Below are 14,716 nucleotides of genomic sequence, written 5' to 3'. Positions count from 1 at the left end.
ATGAGTATTTTATTCAATTAAACAATTAATATTTCTATTATTACTGATCGACAGGTCATCAGTCACCTGAATGGGCTATCATCCATCACTGTGACTTCTGACAGTCAAGGTTTCGTCCGCTTTGCAGAGAATTGTGGGTCAGAATAGCCAGAACAGCATGCTGGCTTGCATGCAAAATCAGACGGGATGTAGTAGAACATCCTGGTATTTTTGACACACTGCATTTGATATACTGTGTGTTCCAATCCCCATACCACCATACTATGTAGTACAGCAGAAAAAGATTTAGTATGTCCCACTACATAGTATGTGAAATGTAGTGTGCCAGAGAGTACCAGGATGTTCTATGACGTCTGTGTGCTTTTCTGGCTATTCTGACCCACAATCCTCTGCGTAGTGAAGATGCGTCATATCTACTGAGCCGCAAACAGATGACAGCTTAACAGCTGACTGACAGCTGTCAGAAGTCGCAGTGACGGATGACAGCACATTCAAGTAACTGATGACCAGTCAAATAGTAATAATAGGAATATTAATAGTTTGAGTGAACAAAACAATTATAAATATTACAAACAACAACATAACATAACTATAAAATCAACAACGACAGAGAAATGCAGATGTAATTTCACCGTCACAAATATAACATATTAGAACCTACAATCTGTGTAGTTATTACTTTAAAGTTAAACTACATACATTGCAAAGTGACAACAGCAGAGCTCTCCGGGTTGATCTCTGTCTCTGGTAACAGATAAATAGGTAAAAAGAAAAATTATGTGATTTGGAGCGCACCCTGGCTATGTATTGGGACATACTAAATCTTTTTCTGGCATACTATATAGTATGGTAGTATGGGGACTGGAACATACAGTTTGTTTTTTGTCACATGCCTCTGCTGAAAATGGCAGACATGTTGATTTACTGATTGATTGGGGACCAGTTTAACAACAGCAAAACTATATCAAAACATCAGCTTACAAACTTTCACACAACTCATGCAGAAAAATCCAAGTCTCATTTATCCAGTCGTATGCTCAGTACCCCCCAAACTGCATCTTTGCATTAAAAAAAAAACCTTGATGTTGGAGTCTGGCTGTGAAGAGGGCACAGATACTTTCACTTTCAGTTTAGCTTTAAATAAGGTTCTAGAGAAAATGGGAAATGAAACTGAACATACAACTGGACAGTATGACTAATTAAACGGTCATTTTTGGGTGACATATTCCTGTGAGCAAATGCTGACAGTCGTTTCCAGATCCTAATTCAACCAGTTCAAATAGGCTCAGTGAACGTCTTTTAAATTCACAGATTAAGTTAAAACAATAGAAATAATACATAGATAGAAAAGGTTTAAGGCTTTGACTCTAAAGTTATACTGTATGGGCAGGCTGAGAAGTCATTTGTAGAAACTTTGCTCATTCATAATATCCAACATGACTGTCCTGTGTCACTGAGTCAGACAGGAGTTGATTTAATGGTAATTATAGAGGCTGCAGTTAGTGTTTAGGTTTGATTGTAGTAAAGTATACTATAAGAGGTTTGTGATATAGCTTCCTTTCCCTGTAAGTGTTGAGGAACAAAGTGACATTTTGCAGTGACAATGACTGCAGCTGTCTAGTTGTTACATCATTCAAAAGTGGGGAGATTTCCTTGTATGTAGGTTGGACTCTGCCACTGACTCAACATTCCACTTCTGACACATCATCCTCAGGAAGGTGTGGGCCTGTCATGGCGCGACATGCTTTCATATCGCATTTTTCGACATTTGTCATACAGTTACTTAATTTATACTTAATATGTGCCGCAAAGTACTTTAATTAGTCATCAAAACAAAACACGCTTTCAGGTACCAAATAACATATACTCGCCAGACATCCCAAGAAGTAAGTGACTTATTTAATGTTTTGTATCTGAACTCAGTCTTTGTGCATCATCTGTATTTGCAGAATCGATGACTGTTTTTATCCTACTAAACAAAGCACTGCAGTTTCCAATAAATCATCGGTTTCCAATAAAGCTCATCCTTGGTTTTGTTGAAATGGCACATTGAAAAAAAAAATCCTTCATCTGTTCATCTTTTCAAGTAGCTACAGTAATCTCACATAACCTCACATGGGCCCCACCCCATATCCCCCCTAGCCAACTTGATGTATACTATATTTGTGCACACACAAAAAACATCTTAAAGATCTGTTATGCACAGATTCACAACACAAATTATTTCTAAGGCCCCACACCTCATATGAATAATCAAGTACAGAACACACACATGCAGTCATGGAAGGATTACTGAACTGTATGCAGAGCCTATGCCGCAGCCTACATATGTGGCCTACGGCGTTGTCATTTATACTTGTGTGGTGGTGTATCTGTGTCACCACCGCACACCCAAAACACACATTAAACACACATTAAACATGGCTTAATAGAGACAATTTCAAACACAAGTACACAAATCAGCTTCACTATAACTCGCAGCATTCACAGACAAACACTTGTCTTTATCTGGACACATTTTCCTCACAAATACAACATGCTAATGTTTTTAGCATAAGCGTATGGGATTTTACATTGTATAAATTAGCATATCGGCTAGCGGACTTTTTCTCTACTCATAAGAAGCCAGGGACAACGGCAACATTTACAACCCTGGCCTTTACTTGCAAAATGTTACTCAAATTAACACGTACCAAACAGGAAGAGGCTTAAAATGACCAAGAGAGATGCATAGGAGCTATAAAGAGACACAAAATAACTACAAAAATGGGCAATATAACCACTAAGAGACACATAATGACAAAAGAAATACTATATTGCCTCACAGAGACACAAAATTACCATTAAGAGACACAAAACCACAAAATGATACATTATGACTACAAAGAGATGCAAAACAACAATAGAAGAAGAGGCTAAACAACTACAAAGTGTGTTTGTCCTGCTCCTATGTAGAAGAGTCGAGGGGGCTTTTGCATATCTCTGCGCAGGAGCCCATTGTCTGATAATCCGTGACTTCATGCAGTTGCGTGTGTGAATAGATACAAGTGAGTTTAACTGTTTCACTAAAAAGGTAGATGTGATGCTTTTAAATCAGACAGAGGTGTAAGACTGGAAAAACTGAGGGGAAATGCCCACACATACACTTTAAACCTTGTGGGTCGCTGGCTATCCGCCTACGCACACTTCCTGTCTCATAGGAGGAGGTGCCAATAACTTCTAAGGTCTATAGTGGGGGGACGTATACATGCTGCCCACAGGCAATACATTTGCCATAGTAACTACTCACTCTGAACCAAGAGTTTCACTCTGTCAGTGTGAAAGTGCTTTCTTACAACAAAACAAGACCTGTCCATCAGTAATATGATAATAATCATTATAAAATTTACAGATGTTGCCAAATATTCATTTTAGGGTGTTTTGGTTGATAATAAGAAAAGGCTGCCTCTCCTCTTAGGAGTATAGAGGCAGAGACAGTCGACTAAGTAAGGAGGAAAAGTAAAGGAGACAGGGAGCCAGTGACAGATGCTACTATGGTTGTGATGTGTTGTCTTTTACTTGTACTTTCTCTTCCAGCTGCATTTTGCGCAAGCTGAAGTCTGTTCTTTTGTTACTTGGGTAGTTCAGTTAAAAGAGCACTGCAGTAGTCAAGATTAGAAAAGACAAAAGTGTAATTTAATGTCCTTGCCCTGGACAGTGCAAAATATAGTTGGTTTGATTTCTGAGGTTGAAAAATGTGGTCTGATGGCTGAAGTACACGAGGCATAGACGTGGAGCGTGAGACAGGGGTATTTACCTGCTACACAGACTCCATCTTTGCAGTGTGTGGTTGCTGCTAGCTTCACTGTGTGTGTATTGAGTTTTGCCAAGAGGTAAGGCAGTTGGTTACGTGGGGTTTGTAAGGTATAGGCTAAATTAAATGGTTCTAAACAAATTCACTGGATTGTTTTACTAACCTGATGCATTGATTTGATTGATTTACTTTAATGTGAAATGTAAAAACAAATGCAAGGTTGCTCTGCTGCGTCACACTGCCTCTGGTACAATGAGGTATTAATTTTAAACATTTTAAACAACACACTTTTTACACAGTTCTATGTAGTTTCTACCTGTTGTAGGGCCGCAGAGCCGTGCTTAGAGAAAAATAAATAGACCGGCTGCTTAAAAACCAGGTTGAGCAGTTTGGTGTCCACATTGCAAGCGTAGCTTCTGTGGTCAGTGTGTTCTTCAGCTTATTCTATTGGGCGCACCCTGCTGTGGGCATGCTGTGGCGGAAGTGTTTCACCACATCTGTGTACCATGTATTTGGCGTAAATTACACAGAATGATTTCTTACCATAAGTCATAATCTGTAAATATAAATTGAACCTATTTTGCAGGAGTTTTAAGGCTACCTAAAATTCTGTTTGTCTTTGATTCAGCCCCAGTAACTAAGATCTTTCTCTTTCCTCATTTAATTTCAGATAGTTGTTAGTCATCCAAATTGAAATGCTCTTTAAGCAGTCAAACAATTTAGACTGTTCAGGTCGTAAATAAATACAATTGCGTGTCATCTGCATAGCTATGAAATTTAACACCATGTTATTGCATAATTTGGCCCAGTGAAAGCATATATAGTTAGAATAGTGGACCAAGCATGGAGCCTTGTGGAACACCATCCTATAGAATTTGATAAGTAGTTGTAGCATGTTTACCATCGCTGAAAAACTAAAATCTGAGTGGAACCAGGTGACAACCTCTCCAGTAATTCCAACTGAATGGTTTTATTATTCCAGAGTGCCCGATAGCTACGCATGGCTATGAAATTTCCCACCGTGTTTTTGCATAATTTGGCCCAGTCGAAGCATGTATGGTTAGAATAATGGACCAAGCATGGAGCCCTGTGGAACACCGTTGTGTAGAATTAGATAAGTAATTGTAGTGTGTTTACCAGCACTGAAAAACTTAAATCAGAGTGAAACCAGGCGAGGACCTCTCCAGAAATTCCAACTGAATGCTTTTATCATTCCAGATTGTCTGATTGATATTTGTGGCAGATTTTATTATAAATAAACAAGCAGTTTTAGGCCTGAAACAGGCCTAAAATTATTGATAATAGATGGATTGAGGTCGCTTTTCTTAAGGAGAATTAAGTAGAAATAAATTCCATGAGGAAGCCTGACCTGCAGTGGATGCAAAAGGGGATGTCATCATGGGCTTGATAGGAGCGCATCTCCTGTAGCATGTCCAGAATGGGAGGGATGGAGTCAGGTACACCGTGATCTGGCCAGTTGAAATAGTGCAGCTGTTTCAAAGTTCGGCTACACTAGAAAAATAAAAGCATCGCAAATGCAATAACAAATCAAACCTCTTTTCAGAGCACATTTAATAACAAGGTTCATGACAAACATATTCATGTTGCTTTTAGTGACTGTATCATTGTAAAAGCTGTAGATCTACATAAACCAAATTATTTTCTTTGCCTCTTGGTGGAACATAATTTGGAGGTCGTCTTTGAGATCTTCTAAATGTGTGAGGGATCAGACAATATAAGATTCTGTGCAGAGCATATATTACTCCTGTTAGATTATCCAAGATGGCTTAATTGTGGCAACCAAGGTTCTTTATTCCACCTGCTCAGGGACTGTCTAGCTGTTAAAACACTCTGGATAGAAGTGATATCTCTTATGTCCGAGTTTTTCAGTGTGCCCCAAAGAATGCTTGCTGGGCCTGAAATGGGACAATAATGTTGGAGTCAATGTTAAGCGCCTATGGACGTTGGGTTGCTTATCTGTTAAGAGACTAATTCTTCTAAACTGGTAGAAGCATAAAACAGCCTGTTTCACTAGGGAGTCTTGGCTGAAAGAATACCTGGACTTGCTGAACATGGAACGGGCAGCCTGCTCACTCAAAGACTTTGATAAGGGCCTAGAAGACCACTGGGACACTGTCTGTACACTTTTAAAACAGTAGCGTCCAGTTTAAGGCTTGTGTACAACGGATGTATGAGATCCAATGTATGTTACTTTTTTTTTTGGGGGGGGGGGGGGGGGGATTTCTTTTTCTCTGTTCTTGTGTCTTTCTGATCTGATTTTCCCTTGCTGAATGTGTGTTAACTCCAAAAGAAAGAAATAACAATAAAACTGTTAATATAATTTAAAAAAAAAAAGATTTTAGTGAGTAGATCCTGTCTACAAGATCTCAAATGTGACATGAGTTTTGAAATTTCAGCAACCGCCTCCAGTCTTTGTAGCAGCTAACAACAATATAAGCTGATAATCTCTTGCTTGTCTCAGGAGAATCACCCTGACAGTTATTCTCACAGTCAGAGTACAGTATAAACACTACTTACGTTGCGATAAGTCACCCGTAACGTCCTTGTCAGATAATCTCCTTTATTTTCCTCTGAATCCTGTTAAGAAGAAAAACAGCAGTGCATCTTTAAAGTGAGTACTTATTGTTACCGTAAAAAGGTGGATAATTTGAATTTATTTTGTACTGTGTTAATAATAGTAAAACCAAGCGTTGTGTGACACAGATGTTGTGTGAAGATAGTGTGAGATAGTGTGTCAGCACATGTTATGGAACAGTTCTGCAGAAACATCAAAGTAGGAAGTGTGACTGTGAAAATAAAAGTACTCACACAGTAAACTGTAAACGGCTCACAAACAAATGGCTGCTCTTGTTTCTGTGGCCAGTAGCGCTCTGATTTTTTCTACCAAAAAAAAAAGGAAAGAAAGAACAGTGGTTTTCACATTTTACATTTCACATTGTTCTAAAAAAAAATGGCTTCAATCTAAACATCAGACCAACACATGCAGTGACCCAGCGTAGTGGTTTATAAAACCACAGCAGGCTGAAGGTAAACTGACACACAGAATGCACAAGTGTTGATGGTACACAAGCAGCAGGAGCAGCATGGATATGTAGATAATTGTCTTACCTTTCCCATCTCAAATTCTCGACAGGCCATCACCACGACCTGGAGCCAAGACAAGACAACAAGATTTACGATGTACCAAAATATACCACATCACTGCTGGTGGAGTTCAAAAGGTCAGTTTATGTAACCAAGGTAAGGATCATTTTACCCAACACATGCTAATAGTTGTTTTGAGAACAACAGTATATGTTGAAACACCTTGTTGTGCCCACAGACGGCAGGCGGGTCATACCTTTATGTTGTACTCCCAAAGCATCCTCAAGAAGTCCAGTACTGTGTGAGGAAGAGGACCCTGAGTAGCAATGTAAGCCCTGGAGCCTGACGCTCCCTGTAGACAAAACACAGCTGTTAATCAAGAGTCAAAGAACTTTAGTGACATTAGTTACATACTGTAAATATACATATACTGAAAGTATAATTTATTTGAAAAAAAAAAAAAGGATTCTGCTTAGAAAAAAAAACTTAATTTACCTTGATGAAACTGGCGTTGATGTACTCAGTGTCATTTTTAGATGTGGTGAGAGTGAGCTTTACTCTGGTGTGGTCGACTAAAATGAGAGAGAAATATGTAACTGTAATATCAATGTTGGACAACTCAGAAGTCACTGACTGTGTTTCACCTCTCACAGCCTTATGGTGCAAAAGAATACAAAGAATTAAAATAAAATAGAGATAGAAGAAATTATATTAGTATTTATTTCTTGAAACCAGATTGACATATTCCACATTGTCCTATTTAATAGATATAGAGAATGTACTTTTAAAAATTAATCAAATACAATCTGTCAACACAATTAATCACACTTGTACCTAGGGCTGGACAATACAGCTAAAAAAAAAAATATTGCAATATTTTGAAATGTTTTAAATTTTAAGTACAAGGATATTTTTTTAATTAAATGAACTACAGGTACAATAAAGTTAAATAAAATACTGTCACAATAAAGTTGAATAAAGTACTGTTATAATTAAGATAAATAAAATAGTGTTATAATAAAGTTAAATAAAATAGTGTTATAATTAAGTTGAATAAACTAGTGTTAAAATAAAGTTAAATAAAGTAGTGTTATGATAAAGTTAAATTAAGTAGTTATAATAAAGATGAATAAAATACTGTCATAATAAAGTTGAATAAAGTGAATTTATAATAAAGTTAAATAAAGTACTGTTGTAATAATGTTAAATAATGTAGTGTAACAATAAAGTTAAATAATGTAGTGTTAAAATAAAGTTAAATTAAGTAGTGTTATAATTAAGATAAATAAAATACCATCATAATAAAGTTGAATAAAGTAAATTTATAATAAAGTTAAATAAAGTACTGTTGTAATAATGTTGAATAAAGTAGTGTTATAATAAATTTGAATTAAGTAGTGTTAAAATAAAGTTGAATAAAGTACTGTTATACATTTTAATAAAGTACTGCTGTAATAAAGTTAAATTAAGTACTGTTATAATTAAGATAAATAAAGTACTGTCATAATAAAGATGAATAAAGTAAATTTATAATAAAGTTAAATAAAGTACTGTTGTAATAATGTTGAATAAAGTAGTGTAATAATAAAGTTAAAGTACTGCTGTCATAAAGTTAAATTAGGTAGTGTTAAGATTAAAATAAATAAAATACTGTCATAATAAAGTTAAATAAAGTACTGTTATAATAAAGCTGCATTAAGTATTGATCAAACAAACAGCAATAGTTAACAAACTAACAGCTCTCTAGTTCATATATTAATACTATTTGCAGGTTGCTGTGTTACTGCATGAATGTGTCTAAATAGTAACATTAGTGGTCTGCAGTCCTGCAGAGGAGAAAAAAACCTTTGCCCTGCTCACACTCTGTTGCTCGGTGGTGGTCTGGATGGGCAGAGGAGTGTGTGTGTGTGTGACGTATAATGTTTGTGAGTCTTTCTTTGTGTGTGTGTATCAGAGAGAGGTAGATAGCCGGTGGCTAAAAAAACAACGTGACAATTTATACTCAACAATATAGTCATGTGGAACAAGGCGTGGTACATGGAGTATATTGGATATATCGCCGGCCTCTACTTGTACCAGATTAACAAGCTAGCACGGGGGAAATATTTGCATTCTTCAACTTTAAACGTGTAGAACCTATACACCTAATTAAATTTTTTTTTAACATTTCACCAACTTAAATGTGCATCAGATAATGGTTGCTAATCTCCAGTTTCTCTAGCTCAACTCGCTATAGATTCCAAATCCGGAAAAGTGAAAGTCTTGGAGGAAAACAGAGCATTAAATAACTCGTGGACAAATTCGTTTTCTCTGCAAAGTTATGTTGTTTTTTTCCTGGTAAAAAAATGTCTCTTTTGATCGTATAGGTTGTCGACCCTTAACCAAGGAGATCATAACACGAGCTCATCCATATCACTTTCACAAACAACACAAACACTGTCTGCATCACAGTGTTTGTGTATCTGCCTCTAAATGCCATGCAGCCTGTAATACCATGAGCCTATTCTTTGATCCATCCACATTTACTTTCAGCATTAATGTGTCAGAGGTGTGAATATAGAGAGGTCACACAGTCACAGTTTCTCTGTCATATCTTATCTGAGCAGCCCTGATGCAGAGGTATATTTATCATCTAATGAAGATGTATAAATGTCAAATGTGCCTCGAGCAGAGCTTACAGGGAACAATGTCTTTGTATCGGTTCTTCTTGATGTTCTCCTGCTTCTCTGCTGTCTGGGTTGGGAAGGTCCTGTCAGTGCGGTACTTCATTGACTGACTTTTTAACCTCTGGTGAAAAAAGAAGGAAAGTTAATCATTTTATATTCAACTACAGCATTTAAGTTTTAATTCCTTTAAGGTATGTGAATGTCAAACGGCTTTTTCCCCACTTTCCCAACTGATAAATTAAGTTGTGTTTAGAATCTGCCGGTGGTGGCTGAACCATGTTGGTGGTTAAGTAACTTGTTGAGACTATATATTGGAGTACTGCTGTATTATGAAAATGTCCCCAGTATTAGCTTGTTTTTATGTAGACTATGTGTCACTGCTATTCCACAACAAGATGACCAAAAAGCTGAAAACTGTTTTTCTAACAGAATACAGTGTAAAATGTGCCTCAGCTTTTGTTGAGGCATTAAATGCACACATATAGTCGAGTGTAGAGTTAATACACCTAAATAAGGTTTCTCCAACTTACGATCAGCAAAACAAAGTTTCATGACTATTCATAATGAAGGCAGTGCAGGTAGAATCAAAGTAATATGAGTCTCAGCATATGTGGGTAGGTTAATGTGATAAATAAATGTTTTTCTATCAAGCAAAATCTTTTTTCATATTGGTGGCTGCGTACCGTATGATGCTTTCAAGTCATAGGTAACTCTATTTTAAATACCACGTCACTGCTGTGACACAAATCGATGGTAGTTGATTTATTAAAGGGGCAGTTCAACCCAAAATAAAAACATACATATTTCTCCTCTTACCTGTAGCACTGTTTATCATTCTAGATTGTTTTGGTGTAAGTTGCAGAGTGTTGGAGATATCGGCTGCAGAGATGTCTGCCTCCTCTCCAGTATAATACAACTAGATGGCACTCAGCTTGTGGTGCTCAAAGCACCGAAAAATACATTTAAAAAAGTCAACAGCAATGTCTCTTTCCAGAAATCATGACATGGTTACTGAAGATAATCCACAGACCTTGTTGTGAGCAGTTTTGTGTAGGAACCATTTTCTTTCTACTGAACTAGACCTGCCAAGTGTATTACCGCGCACTGATACTGACTCAATCTTACCTAGCAGCACTGAGATAACTAAAGTTACAGCTCAGCCAACCTGTTCTCATCCCAACTCATCAAATACTACCACATTGTCAGTGTCCTAAATGTCAAAATATGACGTGCTAGGTGCGATTGTTTTGGACGTTCACGGACGGCATCTCAATGGACGCTTGTTACATGCGTTGCGTCTTTTCAAAAATACATTTCCATTTTCACAGAAAGTGGACAGTTTCTGCTTGTTACATACATACAGTCTTTTTAAAAATAAACTTAATATGTAGGTAAAACACTTTGTTTTTACATTTATTACCTTAAGATGAAGCAACAAAAGAGTGTGGTTAAGTTTAGAAAACAACATCAATGTCACGTCAAGTGCAACATGTCATGTTACATATGTTACTAGTGTAGCATGGTATACATAGTAGCACACTATGTTGTTAATAAAATAACTTTGACTTTGGTTTAAAACAGGAAACAAACAGTGGGCTCCTTGGTGAAAGCCTTGGGTCTCATTTATAAAACAAAGTGTAGGATCCATACTAAAAATGTATGTACAGACAAAAGACAAAAATGGTGTGCACCAAAAAATATTTGACTAATTCTTCAATCAGGCTTCCACCTAACCATCTGCGTCGCCAATCTCTGACGCTGTCATCCACTGACAAAGCGGCAGTGTTTGAGTTTGGTTGTGGATGGCGGCTGCTGTTTCTGATGGTGTGTATCATACTGCCAAAAGTGTCTCTGTACATTTGTATCTGATGCCAAAATCATTGACAAAGCCACGGTCTTTGACGTGTTGGGAGTGAGAATGCGCTGGCTCAGCCAAGGACAACACCGTTAATATTTACATCGCACACTGTCACAAACACAAGCCTCTCGTCCATGAGTAGATGCACGCTTCCTACTGCACGCCGATACAGTTGGACACAGCACATCAATACTGCTAGCTTACCTACTGTCACGGTTCAGCCAAAGAGGATGCATTTATGTTTACTTCTAGCGCTGTCATGAGAACAAACCTTTCCTCCATGAGTAGATGTACGCTTCCTTCTTTGCAGTGATACAGTTGGCAGGTGTAGAAAGAAAATAGTTCCTACATGAAACTGCTCACAACAAGGCCTGTGGATGATCTTGAGTAACCAGGTCATGATTTCAGGAAAGAGACAGTGATGCTGAGTTTTTCTTTTTTAAGCACCCCAAACCAAATGCCATCTAGTCCATGATATTAGAGAGAAGGCAGACATCGCTACGGCTGATATCTCCAACACTCTGCAACGCACACCAAAACAATCTAGACTGATAAGTAGCACTACAGGTAAGAGGAAAAATATGTATTTTTGATTTGGGGATGAACGGTCCCTTTAAAATGTTTTGCCGTGTTTTTTTTCAGTGTTTCCATGACTACTTGTTCAGTCTTGAGGAGAGTTAAAAAGACGAGGGGTCAAATGGCATGTGACCAATCCCACAACATTCATACATGTCCAGTTTCTGTGTGATTCAACCCTGACTGACCAGAATCTATGACTCACTTTACTAGAAACTGACATGACAGTTTACAAACCGAGAGGATTTCCACGTGGAATTTACTGTGTGGAACGTCTGACACAGAAATTAAAGTCATGGCACGTCCACGCTCACAGGATTTGTTAAGACACTGGTCTTTTTGTTCGGAGGCCAGTTCCCGCAGTACCGAACAGTCTGCTAATGGCCTTGTGGACCATCTGCGCCGCTAACACCACAGAGTGCTTTTTGTTCTTAAAGGAAGTGATGCAGTAGACCCCTTCCTCTGGAGTGATCGGGGTGGGAGCGGCATGACAGCAGAGGGGCAGCATGTGAAGCACTCGGTGCTGTCCTCAGGCACTGGCATGTCACTCATCACCATGGCAGCAGCCCACAGATGATGTCATCTTGGGTGTCAAGACTTCAGAGGAGGAGGTTTTTGTGGGTATGTGTTGTGTGTGAATGTACATGTATTGTTCCGTGTGTACTAGGCTGATGACTGATAACTGAACAAGTGATGGACTAATTGAACGAGCCTTGTTAGTTGTTAAATGTTACAATAGATTTGCCTATGAGTCTTCCTTGTTCATGCGCCTTTAAAGACAAGCATCAGTGCAAAGAGGAAGCACAAAAGTGGCGTTACAATAGCAGCGTGTTACTTCCCTGAACTTGTTGCCTTTTGTGACGTTTTGGCAGTCTGGAAAACTATTAAGATTGTACGTACTGTCAGTTCATTCAGTGTCAACAAACATCGCTGTTAGGAAGAAATCTGTCTTCTTTATCTACAGTACGACTAACAACAATACTCCAACAAAAGGAACTTGACAGTTGACTCACCGCAAACTCCCCAGCAATGCCATTCGGTGCCTGCTCATCCACAGCCTCCTGTCTCTCCAGCTGGGCCAGCAAGCTCCTCAGTATCCAGGCCTGCTGCTCCATGGCTGGCTGTACACTGCCTGGGATAGTGCACCTTTCACAGGCATGTCAGGACACAAAGGTCCTCATCCAGGGGTCATGGATTAGGTTCGCCGAGGCTTGAGTTCAGGGCTGTGGCGTCTCTGCTGCTGCCGCTGCTGCTGTTGCTGCTACACAGAGCACTTCTCTATTGCAACTGTCACATCAAGGAACTATTGTGAGGGAACGAGTGAACTGTCTTAGAGGAAGCAAGAGTAAGCTAACAGGTTCTGTGGTCAGATTAAAAATACTGCCGCGCCCCCTGGGTGTCTCTCACTGGGTCCTAAAGTCACCCGGGTGTTTCATTGCATGACATCGCCGCAGAAGGACGGGAAGGGAGACACCCACTAACAGTGCGGGCCACACATTTATGCATATAAAGTTGCACCAACAACTGTTGCTACCCGAAGTCAGAGTGCAAGCAGGCAGTCTAGCCTGTTGGACAACATTCAGGGCACACAAGAGGGGAGGAGGAGGGATGTGGGTAGGGATGGAGGCAGCGACAGAGGGAGTGGTGAAGACAGAGGGTGTCTGAGAATCCTGAAAAGCCTGATGTTCTGATGAAAGGGGAATTAACCTAGTCAACTGTCTGGGTCTTCATTTATGCCTTCTGTATCTCCACAGATGCCATTTGTTTTGGTAAACCACTGCACAGTATTTGAGATTAATTACCAGTAACCTCTGCCATTTCTTGTAAAACTTATGTGATTTGTTTAGTGGGTGAGCAGCTTCAAATTTGAGTTAGAAGGCTTTAAAGAGCAATGGGAGGAGCTCTGTTTCAAGGAACTGTTGGCATTAAGTCATCCATACGAGACTTCCCTTTATGACATAAAACAAGCTGTATGCGAATACAAGTATGGATAAAAATAATGAAACATATATGTAAAGTATATCTTACATAGCTAGTACCATGATATAAAGATGAAAACATCAGAGTGATAAGGAAAACGTACTGAGAACAGGCTTACCAGAAAAGCTGACATGCAGTTCATATGAGAGGAGGTAGCCTACTGTGCCTTAGTTCATATGAAGTAAACAATGTATTGCTCACTGTACTCAGCAGGTGTTACTCTGCATCGGTAGCATGACGACATCTAGTGGCCTTGTGGTAAACTTACACAACGAGATATTCTGACAAGGCTGTATTTACACAGGGGGTTGTGGAATTTTATTGTTAAAAGCATCATCAGACAGATTCAATTCTGAAACTACAAATTGAGACAAATTGGCTTCCTGGTTCAGGAGTCAACAGGCAGAGTGGTGAAGGATGTCAGGAAACTACCGATACCTGTGTAAACTGGGCCACAGCCTATTTAAGTGACTTCATCTCTAATGCCTCTCTTCTCTCCCCCTCCCACCAGCTGGTTTGGTTAACGTTTTTTTTTTTTTTTTTACTTCCACTCATCACACACTAAACTCATTCATATGCTGGATTCATTATTGACCTGTGCAACACAATTATTAATATTAAATCAACTATAAACTTACTTTGTTTACAGCTTATTTCATGTGTAGCAACAGAAGGAGGTTGTTTTTAACAAGAGGTCAGGACATTTCCAGCCATGTAACCGAATTTTTTTTTTAACGA

The 14,716-nt window shown here is 38.6% G+C and overlaps 1 protein-coding gene across 3 annotated transcripts in view; it reads right to left on the bottom strand.

Moving 5' to 3' along the window:
- The window catches only part of ptpn22 (protein tyrosine phosphatase non-receptor type 22), a 30,893-nt gene extending 17,302 nt beyond the window's left edge, over nucleotides 1-13,591 (bottom strand). For all 3 annotated transcript variants that reach the window (XM_050065068.1, XM_050065070.1, XM_050065069.1), the window contains exons 1-8: nucleotides 13,012-13,591; nucleotides 9,577-9,685; nucleotides 7,394-7,470; nucleotides 7,155-7,250; nucleotides 6,923-6,961; nucleotides 6,623-6,694; nucleotides 6,332-6,391; nucleotides 5,163-5,305 (exon numbers count right to left, since the gene is read on the bottom strand). In XM_050065068.1, the coding sequence (XP_049921025.1) occupies nucleotides 5,163-5,305; nucleotides 6,332-6,391; nucleotides 6,623-6,694; nucleotides 6,923-6,961; nucleotides 7,155-7,250; nucleotides 7,394-7,470; nucleotides 9,577-9,685; nucleotides 13,012-13,113 (698 nt within the window). In that variant the 5' untranslated portion in view covers nucleotides 13,114-13,591. The remainder of the gene's footprint in view (nucleotides 1-5,162; nucleotides 5,306-6,331; nucleotides 6,392-6,622; nucleotides 6,695-6,922; nucleotides 6,962-7,154; nucleotides 7,251-7,393; nucleotides 7,471-9,576; nucleotides 9,686-13,011) is intronic.
- Between the last annotated feature and the right edge of the window lie 1,125 nt (nucleotides 13,592-14,716).

Source organism: Epinephelus moara, chromosome 16, assembly GCF_006386435.1.
Source record: "Epinephelus moara isolate mb chromosome 16, YSFRI_EMoa_1.0, whole genome shotgun sequence".
NCBI lineage: Eukaryota > Metazoa > Chordata > Actinopteri > Perciformes > Serranidae > Epinephelus > Epinephelus moara.
This window is presented reverse-complemented; position numbering and strand designations above follow the sequence as displayed.